The sequence below is a fragment of the Ranitomeya variabilis genome, chromosome 4 (genome assembly GCF_051348905.1).
Source record: "Ranitomeya variabilis isolate aRanVar5 chromosome 4, aRanVar5.hap1, whole genome shotgun sequence".
NCBI lineage: Eukaryota > Metazoa > Chordata > Amphibia > Anura > Dendrobatidae > Ranitomeya > Ranitomeya variabilis.
Window position 1 is genome coordinate 744,067,636 of NC_135235.1, and position 20,720 is coordinate 744,088,355.

A 20,720-nucleotide genomic window follows, 5' to 3' on the forward strand; every position below is an offset into this window, starting at 1 on the left:
ATTATTCTCTATGTGGAGTGTGGGTGGAGGTCGGTGCTGGAGGCTCCATTATTCTCTATGTGGAGTACGGCTCTGCGGGTGGAGGTCGGTGCTGGAGGCTCCATTATTCTCTATGTGGAGTACGGCTCTGCGGGTGGAGGTCGGTGCGGGAGGCTCATTATTCTCTATGTGGAGTGTGGCTCTGCGGGAGGAGGTCGGTGCTGGAGGCTCCATTACTCTCTGTTTGGAGTGCGGCTCTGCGGGTGGAGGTCGGTGCTGGAGGCTCCATTATTCTCTATGTGGAGTGCGGCTCTGCGGGTGGAGGTCGGTGCGGGGGGCTCCATTATTCTCTATGTGGAGTGCGGGTGGAGGCCGGTGCTGGAGGCTCCATTATTCTCTATGTGGAGTGCGGCTCTGCGGGTGGAGGTCGGTGCTGGATGCTCCATTATTCTCTATGTGGAGTACGGCTCTGCGGGTGGAGGTCGGTGCGGGAGGCTCATTATTCTCTATGTGGAGTACGGCTCTGCAGGTGGAGGTCGGTGCGGGAGGCTCATTATTCTCTATGTGGAGTGCGGCTGTGCGGGTGGAGGTCGGTGCTGGAGGATTCATTATTCTCTATGTGGAGTGCGGCTCTGCGGGTGGAGGTCGGTGCTGGAGGCTCCATTATTCTCTATGTGGAGTACGGCTCTGCGGGTGGAGGTCGGTGCGGGAGGCTCATTATTCTCTATGTGGAGTACGGCTCTGCGGGTGGAGGTCGGTGCTGGAGGCTCCATTATTCTCTATGTGGAGTGTGGCTCTGCTGGTGGAGTTCGGTGTTGGAGGCTCCATTATTCTCTATGTGGAGTGCGGCTCTGCGGGTGGAGGTCGGTGCTGGAGGCTCCATTATTCTCTATGTGGAGTGTGGGTGGAGGTCGGTGCTGGAGGCTCCATTATTCTCTATGTGGAGTGTGGGTGGAGGTCGGTGCTGGAGGCTCCATTATTCTCTATGTGGAGTGCGGCTCTGCGGGTGGAGGTCGGTGCTGGAGGCTCCATTATTCTCTATGTGGAGTGCGGCTCTGCGGGTGGAGGTCGGTGCGGGAGGCTCATTATTCTCTATGTGGAGTGTGGCTCTGCGGGAGGAGGTCGGTGCTGGAGGCTCCATTATTCTCTGTTTGGAGTGCGGCTCTGCGGGTGGAGGTCGGTGCTGGAGGCTCCATTATTCTCTATGTGGAGTGCGGCTCTGCGGGTGGAGGTCGGTGCTGGAGGCCCCATTATTCTCTATGTGGAGTGCGGCTCTGCGGGTGGAGGTCGGTGCGGGAGGCTCCATTATTCTCTATGTGGAGTACGGCTGTGCGGGTGGAGGTCGGTGCTGGATGCTCCATTATTCTCTATGTGGAGTACGGCTCTGCGGGTGGAGGTCGGTGCGGGAGGCTCATTATTCTCTATGTGGAGTGCGGCTGTGCGGGTGGAGGTCGGTGCTGGAGGTTCCATTATTCTCTATGTGGAGTGTGGGTGGAGGTCGGTGCTGGAGGCTCCATTATTCTCTATGTGGAGTGCGGCTCTGCGGGTGGAGGTAGGTGCTGGAGGCTCCATTATTCTCTATGTGGAGTGCGGCTCTGTAGGTGGAGGTCGGTGCTGGAGGCTCCATTATTCTCTATGTGGAGTACGGCTCTGCGGGTGGAGGTCGGTGCTGGAGGCTCCATTATTCTCTATGTGGAGTGTGGGTGGAGGTCGGTGCTGGAGGCTCCATTATTCTCTATGTGGAGTACGGCTCTGCGGGTGGAGGTCGGTGCGGGAGGCTCATTATTCTCTATGTGGAGTGTGGCTCTGCGGGAGGAGGTCGGTGCTGGAGGCTCCATTATTCTCTGTTTGGAGTGCGGCTCTGCGGGTGGAGGTCGGTGCTGGAGGCTCCATTATTCTCTATGTGGAGTGCGGCTCTGCGGGTGGAGGTCGGTGCTGGAGGCTCCATTATTCTCTATGTGGAGTGCGGCTCTGCGGGTGGAGGTCGGTGCTGGAGGCTCCATTATTCTCTATGTGGAGTGCGGCTCTGCGGGTGGAGGTCGGTGCTGGAGGCTCCATTATTCTCTATGTGGTGTGCGGCTCTGCGGGTGGAGGTCGGTGCGGGAGGCTCCATTATTCTCTATGTGGAGTACGGCTGTGCGGGTGGAGGCCGGTGCTGGAGGCTCCATTATTCTCTATGTGGAGTGCGGCTCTGCGGGTGGAGGTCGGTGCTGGAGGCTCCATTATTCTCTATGTGGAGTGCGGCTCTGCGGGTGGAGGTCGGTGCTGGAGGCTCCATTATTCTCTATGTGGAGTACGGCTGTGCGGGTGGAGGTCGGTGCTGGAGGCTCCATTATTCTCTATGTGGAGTGCGGCTCTGCGGGTGGAGGTCGGTGCTGGAGGCTCCATTATTCTCTATGTGGAGTGCGGCTCTGCGGGTGGAGGTCGGTGCTAGAGAATAATGGAGCCTCCATGTGGAGTGTGGGTGGAGGTCGGTGCTGGAGGCTCCATTATTCTCTATGTGGAGTGTGGGTGGAGGTCGGTGCTGGAGGCTCCATTATTCTCTATGTGGAGTACGGCTCTGCGGGTGGAGGTCGGTGCTGGAGGCTCCATTATTCTCTATGTGGAGTACGGCTCTGCGGGTGGAGGTCGGTGCGGGAGGCTCATTATTCTCTATGTGGAGTGGCTCTGCGGGAGGAGGTCGGTGCTGGAGGCTCCATTATTCTCTGTTTGGAGTGCGGCTCTGCGGGTGGAGGTCGGTGCTGGAGGCTACATTATTCTCTATGTGGAGTGCGGCTCTGCGGGTGGAGGTCGGTGCGGTTGGCTCCATTATTCTCTATGTGGAGTACGGCTGTGCGGGTGGAGGCCGGTGCTGGAGGCTCCATTATTCTCTATGTGGAGTGCGGCTCTGCGGGTGGAGGTCGGTGCTGGATGCTCCATTATTCTCTATGTGGAGTACGGCTCTGCGGGTGGAGGTCGGTGCGGGAGGCTCATTATTCTCTATGTGGAGTACGGCTCTGCAGGTGGAGGTCGGTGCGGGAGGCTCATTATTCTCTATGTGGAGTGCGGCTGTGCGGGTGGAGGTCGGTGCTGGAGGCTCCATTATTCTCTATGTGGAGTACGGCTCTGCGGGTGGAGGTCGGTGCGGGAGGCTCATTATTCTCTATGTGGAGTACGGCTCTGCGGGTGGAGGTCGGTGCTGGAGGCTCCATTATTCTCTATGTGGAGGTCGGTGCTGGAGGCTCCATTATTCTCTATGTGGAGTGCGGCTCTGCGGGTGGAGGTCGGTGCTGGAGGCTCCATTATTCTCTATGTGGTGTGCGGCTCTGCGGGTGGAGGTCGGTGCGGGAGGCTCCATTATTCTCTATGTGGAGTACGGCTGTGCGGGTGGAGGCCGGTGCTGGAGGCTCCATTATTCTCTATGTGGAGTGCGGCTCTGCGGGTGGAGGTCGGTGCTGGAGGCTCCATTATTCTCTATGTGGAGTGCGGCTCTGCGGGTGGAGGTCGGTGCGGGAGGCTCATTCTCTATGTGGAGTGCGGCTGTGCGGGTGGAGGTCGGTGCTGGAGGCTTCATTATTCTCTATGTGGAGTGCGGCTCTGCGGGTGGAGGTCGGTGCTGGAGGCTCCATTATTCTCTATGTGGAGTGTGGGTGGAGGTCGGTGCTGGAGGCTCCATTATTCTCTATGTGGAGTGTGGGTGGAGGTCGGTGCGGGGGGCTCCATTATTCTCTATGTGGAGTACGGCTGTGCGGGTGGAGGCCGGTGCTGGAGGCTCCATTATTCTCTATGTGGAGTACGGCTCTGCGGGTGGAGGTCGGTGCTGGATGCTCCATTATTCTCTATGTGGAATACGGCTCTGCGGGTGGAGGTCGGTGCGGGAGGCTCATTATTCTCTATGTGGAGTGCGGCTGTGCGGGTGGAGGTCGGTGCTGGAGGATTCATTATTCTCTATGTGGAGTACGGCTCTGCGGGTGGAGGTCGGTGCGGGAGGCTCATTATTCTCTATGTGGAGTGCGGCTCTGCGGGTGGAGGTCGGTGCTGGAGGCTCCATTATTCTCTATGTGGAGTACGGCTCTGCGGGTGGAGGTCGGTGCGGGAGGCTCATTATTCTCTATGTGGAGTACGGCTCTGCGGGTGGAGGTCGGTGCTGGAGGCTCCATTATTCTCTATGTGGAGTGTGGCTCTGCTGGTGGAGGTCGGTGTTGGAGGCTCCATTATTCTCTATGTGGAGTGTGGGTGGAGGTCGGTGCTGGAGGCTCCATCATTCTCTATGTGGAGTGTGGGTGGAGGTCGGTGCTGGAGGCTCCATTATTCTCTATGTGGAGTGCGGCTCTGCGGGTGGAGGTCGGTGCTGGAGGCTCCATTATTCTCTATGTGGAGTGCGGCTCTGCGGGTGGAGGTCGGTGTTGGAGGCTCCATTATTCTCTATGTGGAGTGTGGGTGGAGGTCAGTGCTGGAGGCTCCATTCTCTATGTGGAGTGCGGCTCTGCGGGTGGAGGTCGGTGCTGGAGGCTCCATTATTCTCTATGTGGAGTGCGGCTGTGCGGGTGGAGGTCGGTGCTGGAGGCCCCATTATTCTCTGTGGAGTGCGGCTCTGCGGGTGGAGGTCGGTGCTGGAGGCTCCATTATTCTCTATGTGGAGTGCGGCTCTGCGGGTGGAGGTCGGTGCTGGAGGCTCTATTCTCTATGTGGAGTGCGGCTCTGCGGGTGGAGGTCGGTGCTGGAGGCTCCATTATTCTCTATGTGGAGTGTGGGTGGAGGTCGGTGCTGGAGGCTCCATTATTCTCTATGTGGAGTGCAGCTCTGCGGGTGGAGGTCGGTGCTGGAGGCTCCATTATTCTCTATGTGGAGTGCGGCTCTGCAGGTGGAGGTCGGTGCTGGAGGCTCCATTATTCTCTGTGGAGTGCGGCTCTGCGGGTGGAAGTATGTGGTGATTCTCCACTACTGGGTGTGGGGGACATGAACCTTTTCAGCGGTTGTTGTGGATGGCTTTGTAGATCAGTGTTAGTAGTTTGAACTGGATTCGTTGGGGAATTGGGAGCCAGTGGAGGGATTTGCAGAGGGGAGAAGCAGGGGAGTAGCGAGGAGAGAGGTGGATTAGCCGAGCAGCAGAGTTGAGGACAGACTGGAGTGGTGCAAGGGAGTTATTATTATTATTATTTATTGTTATAGCGCCATTTATTCCATGGCGCGTTACACGTGAGGAGGGGTATACATAATAAAAACAAGTACAATAATCTTGAACAATACAAGTCATAACTGGTACAGTAGGAGAGAGGACCCTGCCCGCGAAGGCTCACAATCTACAAGGGATGGGTGAGAATACAGTAGGTGAGGGTAGGAGTTAGCGGGGAGGCCACAGAGGAGGGTGTCGCAGTAATCGAGGCGGGAGTACATGGAGTTATTAGCAGCCATCATCATACTGCGGACCATACAATGATCATTTACATCCAGGTATCTTATGGATTACATCTTCTCTGGAGGTCATCTTTCTTTCGATCTCCATCTTCTCCAGTCTTTTGCAGCACATCCTGGTCAGTCCCAACAAACTTGTGATTCCTACAGCCAATAAGTTGCTGATGCAATGGCCAACTTAGCCAGTGATTGGGAGCATGGAGGAGATGTCTTAGTCAGCAATTCAACTTGTTGTATTCTCTAGTCTTGTATGGACTGGAACACATCTACACGTTCTATCTCCTGATATGTTTCACATTGTTGTCATCCTTTATGATGTTACATTGGCTCACTTTCTTCTTATTCATTTTCCTGCAGTATCAGATCCTCTCAGTGGACATCTTGTATATTGAGATAAATTTTCTGAATTAATCATCAAGAATGGATATGGACAGGGGCCAGATGGCGGAGAGGATATTACACCTCACCCTAGAGATCCTCTTCCGGCTTACTGGAGAGGTGAGTGATTCTGATGACGTCACATTACATCATTCCTATCTATGGGAATAGCAGATGGACAGAACTGGAGAGGTGAGTACTCTGGAAATGTCTGTAGTGAGATTTATTAATGTGTCTCTCCATAACCAGGATTACATACTAGTGAAAACGACCTCTAGTGAGCGCTGTCAGGACCCTGTGTCTGAGGGATGGGGAAGACCTCTGAGCCCAATCACAGTGCCTGCACCTCACCCCCTGATACATGAGGACATCAATGACCAGAAGATCCTAGAACTCACTTACAAGATGATTGAGCTGCTGACTGGAGAGGTGACACTGCTGGGACATTATACAGTAACACTATGAAGGGATCGGGGGATGACGGTATCATTGTATGTGTCAGGTTCCTATAAGGTGTCAGGATGTCTCCATCTATTTCTCCATGGAGGAGTGGGAGTATTTAGAAGGACACAGAGACCTGTACAAGAACGTCATGATGGAGGTTCCTCAGCCCCTCACATCACCAGGTAATAGACAGGACTAAATACACACAGTTTTTAATTATCTGTATGTAAAGAATGAATTCAGTCCCTGTATGTGTTTCCTCCAGATCTATCCAGTAAGAGGACAACACCAGAGAGATGTCCCCGTCCTCTTCTACCACAGGACTGTAAACAAGAAGATCCCAATGTTCCTCAGGATCATCAGGTAGATGGAGAGAAGGTTTCATGAGATCTCCCCTATGATGTGTAGACGGCTGTGAAGGTCTTGTGCTCAGTCTTGTTTTATCCCCCAGTATTATATGTTTTATACTTCTGTAATGAGAACGGTGGAGATGGCAGGATTAGAGCTGATCATAGATGTGACTTCTCCATCTGTCTGTGACTTTTACAATATTTGTTTCAGGGTGAAGATCTGACCCATATTAATACTACAGAGACATATGTGAGGGGTGATGAGTGGTGTAAAGAGGAGATTCCTACATATGACTACCCAGGTGAGTAGTGACCACTAAATACAGAGAAGTCACAGATTCTTCAGTCACCGGCTGTGGCTGCTTTATCAGTCGTGTAGTTCTTTTAAATCACATAGTTTTTACTAAAGCATATGACACGCCAGTAACACAGTCTGACGCAATTTCCAGACAGGTACAATCAATACAAAACCAAATTATACAATTTCATTTTATGAAAACAACTCGCTTACCCCTGCCGCGTTCCCCTATATAAATGGAAATCCCCCGACAAGAGCCCATTTACCCTTATCCTGGCTCTTGGAGACGCATATAACAATTGCACCCAACTTATAAATCTCTCGCCAAAACCCATAGCCTTCATGACTGCCCACAAATACCGCCACTCCACACTATCAAATGCCTTGGTGTTAGACACCACAACCCTCCCACCCATATTGTCCGCCTTTACCTGCATATTAAGAAATAATCGTCTAAGATTACATGCTGTAGAACTATTGGGCATAAATCCGGATTGGTCCTCGTGTATTAGTGTCGTTATCACCTTGTTAAGACGATTAGCCAATATCTTGGCCAAAATTTTTATATCTGTCGTTAATAATGAAATTGGGCGATAAGAAGCCGGATCCTTACCCTGTTCTTGCAACACTACAATTATTGCCTCACGCATGGACTGCGGCAACTCCCCCTCCACCAGACCAGCACCATACACCTCCAACAAAGCGGGAAGCAATACCTCTTTATATTTTTTTATACACCTCCCCCTGAATCCCATCCACCCCTGGGGCTTTATCATTGGGCATAGAGGCCAGTGCAGCATCAAGCTCCTCAAGAAGACCCCGATCTGCCTCTGAGAGTCTGGGGAGCTGTACCTCTGCCAAGAAACCATCCGCCTTCTCCATCGTTGGTTGTACACGTGATTTATAAAGATCCGAGTAATACTCCGTCATCATCTCCAAAATTGCTTTGCAACCAGTATGGTCCTTCCCATCCTTTCTCTTCAAAGAGACTATATGTGTGGAATCTCTCTGAGCCGCCACTATTCTAGAAAGAAGATGACCCGCCTTGTCCCCCTCCTCAAAGTATTTAGCAGTTTGAAACATTTTCCTACGTTCCGCCTTTTTCATTGCCATCTGACATACTCTATTCTGCGCTACCTTCAACCTTCCCTGTGCTTCTGGGGACTGATCGTTGATTAATGCCTCCTCCACCTCCTCCAACTCTCGTCATCATCTGATCCTTCCTGCTCATTTCTACCTTGACTCGGGATATCTCTTTAACCCCTTTCTGCCATTGGATGTACTATCCCGTCGAGGTGGGGTGGGCCCGTATGACCACCGACGGAATAGTACGTCCAGCGCGATCGGCCACGCTCACTGGGGGAGCGCGGCCGATCGCGGCCAGGTGTCAGCTGACTATCGCAGCTGACATCCGGCACTATGTGCCAGGAGCGGTCACGGACCGCCCCCGGCACATTAACCCCCGACACACCACGATCAAACATAATCGCAGTGTTCCGGCGGTATAGGGAAGCATCGCGCAGTGAGGGGGCTCCCTGCGTGCTTCCCTGAGACGATTGGTACAAGGCGATGTACTCACCTTGTACCGAGCGTCTTGTCCCTGCAGGCCCCGGATCCAAAATGGCCACGGGGCTGCATCCGGGTCCTGCAGGGACTACTTCCGGGTGCAGAGCAGGCGCCGGTAAGCCTGCTGCGCTCTAAGGCTACTTTCACACTAGCGTTAACTGCAATCCGTCACAATGCGTCGTTTTGCAGAAAAAACGCATCCTGCAAAAGTGCTTGCAGGATGCGTTTTTTTCTGCATTGACTAACATTAGCGACGCATTGCCACACGTCGCAACCGTCGTGCGACGGTTGCGCCGTGTTGTGGTGGACCGTCGGCTGCAAAAAACGTTACATGTAACGTTTTTTGCGGCCGACGGTCCGCCATTTCCGACCGCGCATGCGTGGCCGGAACTCCGCCCCCACCTCCCCGCACCTCACAATGGGGCAGCGGATGCGCTGGAAAAATGCATCCGCTGCTCCCGTTGTGCGGCGGAGACAACGCTAGCGTCGGGAACCTGGGCCCGACGCACTGCGACGGGCCGAGCCCGACGCTAGTGTGAAAGTAGCCTAAGTCAGATCGCCGATCTGACAGAGTGCTCTGCAAACTGTTAGATCGTCGATCTGTGATGTACCCCCCTGGGACAAAGTAAAAAAGTTAAGAAAAAAATTCCACATGTGTAAAAAAAAAAATAAAAAAAATTCCTAAATAAAGAAAAAAAAAATATTCCCATAAATACATTTCTTTATCTAAATAAAAAAACATAACAATAAAAGTACACATATTTAGTATTGCCGCGTCCGTAACGACCCAACCTATAAAACTGTCCCACTAGTTAACCCCTTCAGTGAACACCGTAAGGAAAAAAAAAAGAAAAAAACGAGGCAAAAAACAACGCTTTATTATCATACCGCCGAACAAAAAGTGGAATAACACGCAATCAAAAAGACAGATATAAATAACCATGGTACCACTGAAAACGTCATCTTGTCCCGCAAAAAACGAGTCGCCATACAGCATCATAAGCAAAAAATAAAAAAGTTATAGTCCTCAGAATAAAGCGATGCCAAAATAATAATATTATTTTATTTAATTATTAGAGCCACGGGTTTCCTAGCGGACTCTTCTATGGAAACTATCAGAATTGCTGCGAGGTCATTAGTTCAGACTAACTCGGCCAGAAGGGCGCTGTGGTTAAAAATGTGGTCTGGTGATATCACCTCCAAGGCCAAACTATGCGCCATACCATTTAAAGGTAATTACGTCTTCGGGCCTACTCTTGATGACATCTTGGAGAAAGCAACCGATAAAAAGAAAGCCCTCCCAGAACAAAAAAAAACTCCCAAAAAGAAGTTCTTTTCGTCCCTTTCAGGCCCAAACCTCTCAGAGGGAAAGGCAAGTCCGGGAGGTGGAGTTACCCGAAGGGAGGAGGGAGAAACATCCTTGTCCCTCAACAACAGCAGCAGCAGTCTCAACAGGAGAAACGGTGACTTCGATCCAGTGGGGGGGAGACTTTCAAATTTTTACTCCCAGTGGCAAAACATCACCTCTTGCCCCTGGATCCTCAATGTCATCAAAGAGGGTCTCCTAATAGAATTCATTTCCTCCCCCCCCCCCCCACGGGGTCTAAAAGTCACCTCCCTACCTTCCCTGAAAGATCAATCCAAATTAGAGTCCGGTCTCAGGGCCCTAAAGATGTCAGGTGCGATATCCCAGATACCAGAATCGGAGAGGGATCGGGGGCATTACTCTCGCCTATTCCTGGTTCCCAAACCATCGGGCGAGTCCCGTGTCATTATAAATCTAAAGAATCTCAATCGGCATATCAAGTACCGAAGATTCAAGATGGAATCAGTGAAGAATGCCATTCCCTTGATAGGTCCACACTCCTTCATGGCCACTCTCGATCTGAAAGATGCCTACTTTCACATCCCCATTCACCAAAGACATCGCCAATATCTCAAATTTGCTGTACAGAGAGGGCGTCTGATAGAGCACTATCAATTCAACGTCCTCCCATTTGGAATTTCCTCTGCTCCAAGGGTATTTTCCAAAATAATGGGGGAAGTAGTCTCCTTTATCCGGAGGCAAGGCGTCTGTATAGTGCCGTATCTAGACGACCTTCTGTTAATAGCTCCTACCAAACAGGCCCTGGAGTCTCATGTATCCAAGACTCTCGAAATCCTGACATCTCTTGGATGGATGCCGAATCTGGAAAAATCTCACCTACGACCCTCCAAATGCAGGAAATTCCTGGGAGTTCTCCTGGACTCTGCAAGACAAATGTCCTTCCTCCCATTGGAACACCGTCTAACCCTTCTATCAAAGGTCAAAACGTTCAGGGACACCAGATCCCCTACAATCAGAGAAGGCATGTCTCTTCTAGGCTCGATGACAGCCTGCATTCAATTGGTACCATGGGCCCAGGCCCATTCCAGAATTCTTCAGGCACATATCCTGCAGAATTAGGATGGTCATCCCAGTTCTTTGAACAAAAAACTGTACACACCAGGTCGTGTCAAAGCCTCCCTGGCATGGTGGATGTCCCCAAAAAATTTACAAAAAGGGGTCAGCTGGACGCAAGTCCCACTGACCACAGTTACAACAGACGCCAGCAAAAGAGGCTGGGGGGCCATGATAAATCACAGCCCTTTCCAAGGCCTCTGGGACCAGTCAACAAGCAGGAAGTCTTCCAACTACAGAGAGCTAAAAGCTGTAGAAGAAGCCCTACTAGTAGGAGGTCATCTTGTCAAGGGACATCACATTCGGATATATTCGGACAATGTGACCACGGTGGCCCACATCAGACATCAGGGCAGTTCAAAAAACAATTGCCTGAAGAACATATCTGCCCGACTATGCTCCTGGGCAGAAAGACATCTCTTATCTCTGACGGCGGTTCACCTAAAAGGTTCATCCAACATTCAGGCAGACTATCTAAGTCGCCAGGATATACATCCGGGGGAATGGTGCTTGAGCAACCGAGGTTTCGAGATGCTGGTGAACAAATGGGGTCTCCCAGAAATCGACCTCTTTGCATCCAGCCGAAATGCGAAAGTCGAAGCATTTTTCTCTCTGAACCCCAGGGACGGCTCCAGAGGAGTGGATGCATTAGTCCAGAAGTGGAATTTTCGGCTGGCTTATGCGTTTCCACCGATTCCAATACTGGCAAAAGTCTTACAGAAAGTGTGAGAAGAACAAACACCTACCATATTGGTAGCTCCGCTGTGGCCCAAGAGAAGTTGGTACAACCTGATAGTGGACCTTCAGGTGGATGGGCCGCTCCACTTTCCGATGGAACAAGACCTTCTTTCTCAAGGACCAATCCATCTCCTAGATGCCCACAAATGGAACCTGGCGGCATGGCTACTGAAGCCCAAATATTAAGAGCCAGAGGGCTATCAGAAGCAGTGGTTTCCACACTTCAAAAATCTAGGAAACCGGTAACCATTGCAATATATAATAAAATCTGGAAGAAATTCTCATCCTTTTGTCTCCCTGAGGTGCCGGATCCCTTCAACCCGAATATTTCAAAAATTCTAGATTTTTTACAAACGGGCTTAGAAATAGGCCTCAGGCGCACCTTAAAAGTCCAGGTGTCCGCCCTCAGTTCAATATTTGATCAAGATCTGGCAAATCATCGCTGGATTAAGAGATTCATGGTATCGGCATCTAGAATGAACCCTAAGAAGCAAATAACAATACCACTGTGGGATCTCAACCTGGTGTTACAGGGGCTCACAGGTCCCCCCTTCGAACCATTATCCTCCTGCTCCCAGAAAAACATAATCTACAAAACAATTTTTCTAGTGGCTATTACATCAGAAAGGAGGGTGGGAGAATTGCAAGCTCTCTCAATAAGAGAACCATACCTATCCATTCGAGATGACTCTATAATACTGCGCCTAGACCCTTCCTTTCTTCCAAAGGTCGTATCGGACTTCAACCGCTCCCAGGAAATTATTCTACCTTCTTTTTGCCAAAATCCTGCAAATCCAAAAGAAGAAAGATTCCATATGCTGGATGTCAGGCGCACTGTATTGTTTTACTTAGAACAAACCAGTTCTTACAGAGTTGACCACAATCTATTTATCCATCCATCAGGACAAAATAAGGGAAAAAAGGTAGCCAAAAGTACTATTGCCAACTGGATAAAGAAAGCAATAGCAGAAGCATACCTTGCTCAAGACAAAACTCCTCCAGTGGGAATCAAGGCTCATTCGACTAGATCAACCTCAGTCTCCTGGGCAGAAAGAGCAGGTGCATCAGCAGAGCAAATCTGCAGGGCAGCCACATGGTCTTCATTGCATACTTTCTCCAGACATTACAGATTGGATGTAATGCCCAACAAGGATTTAGCCTTCGGCCGGAAAGTACTCCAGGCCGTTGTCCTTCCCTAGCGCCAATTAGTTGGTATTCCTCCGTATACCGTCGTGGAAGGTGACTAGAGAAAATAGAATAATTCTTACCGTTAATTCGGTTTCTAGGAACCTTCCACGACGGCGCTAGTTCCCTCCCTATACTCCTGGATTTAAATCTGGGATTCAAGGTAAACCGGTGCTATGGTTTTCAGTTATAAGTCACTGGTGAGAGGGAGGTGGGAGGGCCTTTTAACCTCTCCATTTCCTGTTCCCCATTAGGGCAAAGAGGCAACCTCCGTATGCCGTCGTGGAAGGTTCCTAGAAACCGAATTAACGGTAAGAATAATTCTATTTTTATCGTGTAAAAGCGCCAAAACATAAAAATAATGATATAAATGAGGTATCGCTGTAATCGTACTGACCCGAAGAATAAAACTGCTTTATCCATTTTACCAAACGTGGAACGGTATAAACGCCTCCCCCAAAAGAAATTCATGAATAGCTGGTTTTTGGTCATTCTGCCTCACAAAAATCGGAATAAAAAGCGATAAAAGTCACGTGTCCAAAAATGATACCAATATAAACGTCAACTCGTCCCGCAAAAAACAAGACCTCACATGACTCTGTGGACCAAAATATGGAAAAACTATAGGTCTCAAAATGTGGAGACGCAAAAACTTTTTTGCTATAAAAAGCGTCTTTTAGTGTGTGACAGCTGCCAATCATAAAAATCCTCTATAAAAACCGCTATAAAAGTAAATCAACCCCCCTTCATCACCACCTTAGTTAGGGAAGGGAAAAATAATGACATTAAAAAAATGTATTTATTTCCCTTTTCCCATTAGGGTTAGGGTTTGGATTACATTTAGGGTTGGGATTAGAGTTAGGGATGTGTCAGGGTTAGGGGTGTGGTTAGGTTTTCAGTTATAATTCGGGGGTTTCCACTGTTTAGGCACATCAGGAGCTCTCCAAACGCGACATGGCGTCCGATCTCAATTCCAGCCAATTCTGCGTTGAAAAAGTAAAACAGTGCTCCTTCCCTTCCGAGCTGTACCGTGCGCCCAAACAGGGGTTTACCCCAACATATGGGGTATCGGCGTACTCAGGACAAATTGTACAACAACTTTTGGGGTCCAAGTTCTCTACTTATCCTTGGGAAAATAAAAATTTGGGGGGGCTAAAAATCATTTCTGTGTGAAGAAAAAAAAAAAAAAAAGTGACGCCTGCAGACCAATCCATCTAAGTCTGCATTCCAAATGGCGCTCCTTCCCTTCCGAGCTCTGCCATGCGCCCAAACAGTGGTTCCCCCCCACATACGGGGTATCAGCGTACTCAGGACAAATTGTAAAACAACTTTTGGGGTCCAATTTCTCCTGTTACCCTTGGGAAAATACAAAACTGGGGGCTAAAAAATCATTTGTGAGGAGAAGAAAAAAAAAAAATTATTTTCACGGCTCTGCGTTATAAACTATAGTGAATCACTTGGGGGTTCAAAGCTCTCAAAACACATCTAGATAAGTTCCTTAGGGGGTCTACTTTCCAAAATGGTGTCACTTGTGCGGGGTTTTAATGTTTAGGCACATCAGGGGCTCTCCAAACGCGACATGGTGTCCCATCTCAATTCCAGTCAATTTTGCATTGAAAAGTCAAACGGCGCTCCTTCCCTTCCGAGCTCTTTCATGCGCCCAAACAGTGGTTTACCCCCATATATGGGGTATCCGCGTACTCAGGACAAATTGTACAACAACTTTTGGGGTCCATTTTCTCCTGTTACCCTTGGAAAAATAAAACAAATTGGAGCTGAAATAAATTTTGTGTGAAAAAAAGTTAAATGTTCATTTTTATTTAAACATTCCAAAAATTCCTGTGAAACACCTGAAGGGTTAATAAACTTCTTGAATGTTGTTTTGAGCACCTTGAGTGGTGCAGTTTTTAGAATGGTGTCACACTTGGGTATTTTCTGTCATATAGACCCCTCAAACGTTAGTCCGGGGGTGCAACGTTAGTCCGCCTCCACGTGGTGCACCCTGGGTAACGCTAAAGGACTAACAATATTGACGACCAAACAATCAAACTACATCTAGATCTCCTGGTCAATATATTTTACATCATATTTGATAATCAACAAAGGATCAAATTTGATAATGTCTACAAATAATGGTAGCGTCACAAATGACACTCCTCAAACGAAAGATCTTGGACCCACTGTGAAAATCTGCCAAATTAATATTGAAGGTATCAGCCGCTCAAAATGTGATTTCCTTCACAAGTTTCTCACTGCTAACAAAATAGACGTTCTTGTTCTTCAGGAAACTCATGTTGAAAATGAAGACCAACTTCTAGCTCGTGGCTCCATTGCTGGTTTTGATTTAATTGGTGCTACATATGACCCACACTACAGTGTAGCTACCTATGTGAAAGGCAACATTGAAAATGTAAAGCTTGTATCTACATCTGTTGAAAATTACATCCATGAAGCTGTGATTAAAGTTGGTGGTATCACAATTGTTAATATTTACAAGCCTCCTGCAGTACAATGGCCTACTGAAGTTATCCATGTCCATCCACATCCTACCGTGTACATAGGAGATTTCAACAGTCACCATGAGCTCTGGCAATATGCTAGTAATGACGACAATGGTGAGCACCTGGTAAACTGGTCTGACGTGCACAACACATTCTTGGTTTTTGATGCAAAGGATTTTCCAACCTTCCAATCAGCAGCCTGGCAGAGAGGATACAACCCTGATTTATGTTTCGTATCACGCAATAGAAACAATCAACCTTTATCTACAACTCGGGAGTGTTGTCAAACATTTCCCTCGTAGTCAGCATCGCCCTGTCATCATCACTGTTGGAGTATCCATTCCTCTTGTAACTTCGTACCCACGTCCTCGATGGAATTTTGTTAAAGCCAACTGGAAAAAGTTTGCAGATCATCTTGACAAGTGTATTGGTTGGATACCTCCAATCTGTAAAAACTATGAGCGGTACTGTAAAGCTGTTATTAAAGCTGCAAAGAAATCAATACCACGTGGCTTCCGCAAAGAATACATTCCAGGCTGGACTGATGAATGTGAACAACTATACAGACAATTTCTTGAGAGTGAAGATGGTGAAATCGGTGATGAGTTGCTGAACCAACTGAATGCAGCACGTTGTGTCAAATGGATGGAAACAGTTGAGAACTTGGACTTTAAAAGGTCCAGTAGAAAAGCGTGGTCTCTTTTAAGAAAACTAGAAGGAAACCGTAAAGCAAAACAGAAAACGAATGCTGTAACTCCAAATCAAATTGCAGCACACATTGTGAACACCTCAAGAACCCCTAAAGACCGAGCTCATACCATAGAAGTTAAAAATAAGTTTAAGCTACTAAAATCATCTGTGGCATCAACTGAAGAATATTCCCGTCCTTTTACAACTTGTGACATTGAAATTGCCCTTGTTGATTCTAAAAGTAACAAAGCTCCTGGATTTGATGGGATTCATCCCTAATTTCTCAAAAATTGTGGACCTTTTGCGAAAAAATGGTTGGCAAAGTTCTTCTCAGATATCATGGAGATTGCTCAAGTCCCCAGTAAATTAAAACATGCCAAGATCATTGCATTGTTAAAATCTGGGAAGCCTGAAGATAATCAATCAAGCTATAGACCCATTGCTTTATTGAGCTGCCTTTACAAGCTATTAGAACGCTTAATCTATAACAAGATCAATTTAAAGATTTTTGACTCAATACCTATAGAGCAAGCCGGCATTAGACCTGCTCGAAACTGCAGTGACCAAGTTTTAGCCTTGACAACTTTAATTGAAGCTGAATTTCAAAAGAACAAGAAGGTTTCAGTGGCGTTCATCGATCTTTCTGCTGCATATGACACTGTGTGGAGGGAAGGACTTCTATATATGTTTCTGAAGGTGATTCCATGTAAGAAAATTATGTACCTCTTGAATAATATGATTGCAAATCGAACCTTTCAACTTATCATGGGTGATTCAACCAGTTGTAAGAAAACCTTAAACAATGGTTTGGCCCAGGGATCAGTGCTGGCACCTCTCCTGTTTGCTTTGTAACTGTTATGACCTGGTGGTTAAGGAGCAACATGGGGCGAGCTCTGAGGAGGTGGTATCTGTACTGACCGCAGTTCCTGATCCTAACACAACACTAGAAGTAGCCGTGGAATGTTCCTGTCACTCCCTAGACATCTCGTCACAGCCGGAGAACTAACTACCCCTAAAGATGGAAACAGGAAAGCTATCTTGCCTCAGAGAAATTTCCCAAAGGACAGACAGCCCCCTACAAATATTGACTGTGAGTGGAGAGGGAAACGACATACACAGAATGAAACCAGGATTTAGCAAAGGAGACCACTTCTAACTAGATAGACAGAATAGGAAAGTATACTGTGCGGTCAGTATTAAAAGCTAGAAAAATCCACCACAGAGTTTACCTGACTAACGGTGTAGAGGGCAAATCTGCTTCCCCAGAGCTTCCAGCTTAACTGAATATATAATACTGACAAGCTGGACTAGAGCAAACATTAAATGAGCTGAACGATTAAGTCCACAGCAAGTGGACAACAAATGAACATGCAAGGACTTATCTTTGCTGAACTGGACAGACTATCAGGGAAATCCAAGGAGAGATCTGAATCCAACCAAGAAACATTGACAGCTGGCACTGGCTGAAGATCAGAGCCAGGCTAAATAGCAGAGCAGGAGAGACGATCAGTGGAAGCAGCTGCTAAAGCTAAATCCCAGGAGCAGCAGTTCCACTTAAAACCACCGGAGGGAGCCCAAGGGCAGAATTCACAAAAGTGCCATTTACAACCACCGGAGGGAGCCCAAGAACGGAATTCACAACAGTACCCCCCTTGAGGAGGGGTCACCGAACCCTCACCAGAGCCCCCAGGCCGATCAGGACGAGCCAAGTGAAAGGCACGAACCAAATCGGCGGCATGGACATCAGAGGCAACAACCCAAGAATTATCTGTTATGACCTGGTGGTTAAGGAGCAACACTGATATGACCTGGTGGTTAAAAGGCAACATGGGACGAGCTCTGAGGAGGTGGTATCTTTACTGACCGCAGTTCCTAATCCTAACACCAACACTAGAAATAGCCGTGGGATGTTCCTGTCACTCCCTAGACACCTCGTCACAGCCTGAGAACTAACTACCCCTAAAGATGGAAACAGAAAGCTATCTTGCATCAGAGAAAACCCCAAAAGGAAAGATAGCCCCCTGTTGTGAATTTGGATTCTGGGCTCCCCCGGTGGCTACTGGTGGAATTGAACTGGTGTCTTCATCTTCTCTGTTCACCTGTTCCCATCAAGATGTGGGAGTCGCTATATAACCTTGCTGCTCTGTTAGTTGCTTGCCGGTCAACAATGTTATCAGAAGCCTCTCTGTGCTTGTTCCTGCTCCTAGACAACTACTAGATAAGTTGGACTCTTGTCCATGTTTGTTTTTGCATTTTGTTCCAGTTCACAGCTGTAGTTTCGTTACTGTGTCTGGAAAGCTCTTGTGAACGGGAATTGCCACTCTGGTGTTATGAGTTAATGCCAGAGTTTTAAAGTAATTTCTGGATGGTGTTTTTGATAGGGTTTTCAGCTGACCATGAAAGTGTCCTTTCTGTCTTCTGCTATGTAGTAAGTGGACCTCAAATTTGCTAAACCTATTTTCATACTACGTTTGTTATTTCATCTCAACTCACCGCCAATACATGTGGGGGGCCTCTGTCTCCTTTCGGGGTATTTCTCTAGAGGTGAGCTAGGACTAATATTTTCCTCTGCTAGCTTTATTTAGTCCTCCGGCTGGGCTGGGCATCTAGAATCAACGTAGGCATGCTACCCGGCCACTGCTAGTTGTGCGTTAGGCTTAGTTCATGGTCAGCTCAGTTCCCATCTTCCAAGAGCTAGTTCCTATATATGCTTATGCTATGTTCTCTTGCCATTGAGTTCATGACAGTTTGACCGGCCCGCAAAGTGTTAATTGTTTGGGCTGAAGCAGGAGAAAAAGAAGTGTTGAAGGGAAATTTTTTTTTTTTTTTTTTTTTCCCCTCAGAGTTTTGCTGCCTAGCCCTTAATTGCTGTCTAGCTGCTTCTTACCTCCTCTTAACCCTTGAATGGCTCTGTGTCCACCTGTTTGTAATGGATCTTCAGAGTGTAACTGCAGGTTTGAATAATCTCGCCACGAAGGTACAAAATTTGCAAGATTTTGTTTGTCATGCACCTGTATCTGAGCCGAGAATTCCTTTGCCGGAATTTTTCTCGGGGAATAGATCCGGGTTTCAGAATTTTCGAAATAATTGCAAATTATTTTTGTCTCTGAAATCTCGCTCTGCCGGAGACCCTGCACAGCAGGTCAGGATTGTGATTTCCTTGCTCCGGGGCGACCCTCAAGACTGGGCTTTTTCATTGACACCAGGGGATCCTGCGTTGCTCAATGTGGATGCGTTTTTTCTGGCCTTGGGGTTGCTTTATGATGAACCTCATTTGGAGCTTCAGGCAGAAAAAACTTTGATGTCCCTATCTCAGGGGCAAGATGAAGCGGAAATTTACTGCCAAAGATTCCGTAAATGGTCTGTGCTTACTCAGTGGAATGAGTGCGCCCTGGCGGCGACTTTCAGAGAGGGTCTCTCTGATGCCATTAAGGATGTTATGGTGGGGTTCCCTGTGCCTGCGGGTCTGAATGAGTCCATGACAATGGCTATTCAGATCGATAGGCGTTTGCGGGAGCGCAAACCAGTGCACCATCTGGCGGTGTCCACTGAGAAGTCGCCAGAGAGTATGCAGTGTGATAGAATTCTGTCCCGAAGCGAGCGGCAGAATTTTAGACGGAAAAATGGGTTGTGTTTCTATTGTGGTGATTCTACTCATGTTATATCAGCATGCTCTAAGCGCACTAAAAAGCTTGGTAAATCTGTTTCCATTTGCACCTTACCGTCTAAATTTATTCTATCTGTGACCCTGATTTGCTCTTTGTCATCTATTACCACGGACGCCTATGTCGACTCTGGCGCCGCTTTGAGTCTTATGGATTGGTCCTTTGCCAAACGCTGTGGGTATGATTTAGAGCCTTTGGAGACTCCTATTCCTCTGAAGGGGATTGACTCCACCCCATTGGCTAATAATAAACCACAATACTGGACACAAGTAACTATGCGTATTAATCCGGATCACCAGGAGATTATTCGCTTTCTGGTGCTGTATAATCTACATGATGATTTGGTGCTAGGATTGCCTTGGCTGCAATCTCACAACCCAGTCCTCGACTGGAGAGCTATGTCTGTGTTGAGCTGGGGATGTAAGGGGGCTCATGGGGATGTACCTGTGGTTTCCATTTCATCATCCATTCCCTCTGAAATTCCTGAGTTCCTGTCTGACTATCGTGACGTCTTTGAAGAATCCAAGCTTGGTTCGTTACCTCCGCACCGAGAGTGCGATTGTGCCATAGATTTAATCCCGGGTAGTAAATACCCAAAGGGTCGTTTATTTAATCTGTCTGTGCCTGAACATGCTGCTATGCGAGAATATATAAAGGAGTCCTTGGAAAAGGGACATATTCGTCCATCGTCATCTCCCTTAGGAGCCGGTTTTTTCTTTGTGTCAAAAAAGGACGGCTCTTTGAGACCATGTATTGATTATCGGCTTTTGAATAAAATCACTGTTAAATATCAATACCCATTGCCGTTGCTGACTGATTTGTTTGCTCGCATAAAGGGGGCCAAGTGGTTCTCTAAGATTGACCTTCGTGGGGCGTATAATTTGGTGCGAATCAGGCAGGGGGATGAGTGGAAAACCGCATTTAATACGCCCGAGGGCCACTTTGAGTATTTAGTGATGCCTTTTGGTCTTTCTAATGCTCCGTCAGTTTTCCAGTCCTTTATGCATGATATTTTTCGCGATTATTTGGATAAATTTATGATTGTGTATCTGGATGATATTCTGATTTTTTCGGATGACTGGGACTCTCATG

General features: G+C 48.1%; 2 protein-coding genes across 3 annotated transcripts in view; one reads left to right on the forward strand and one right to left on the reverse strand.

Moving 5' to 3' along the window:
* LOC143768048 (uncharacterized) overlaps positions 1-20,720 on the reverse strand; it is an 804,459-nt gene that overhangs the window by 140,037 nt on the left and 643,702 nt on the right. The window lies entirely within an intron of this gene.
* Positions 4,397-20,720, forward strand: part of LOC143768055 (uncharacterized) — a 114,515-nt gene continuing 98,191 nt past the window's right edge. The window contains exons 1-3 of the mRNA XM_077256723.1: positions 4,397-4,456; positions 5,731-5,871; positions 6,001-6,180. Of these exons, the coding sequence (XP_077112838.1) occupies positions 5,794-5,871; positions 6,001-6,180 (258 nt within the window). The 5' untranslated portion in view covers positions 4,397-4,456; positions 5,731-5,793. The remainder of the gene's footprint in view (positions 4,457-5,730; positions 5,872-6,000; positions 6,181-20,720) is intronic.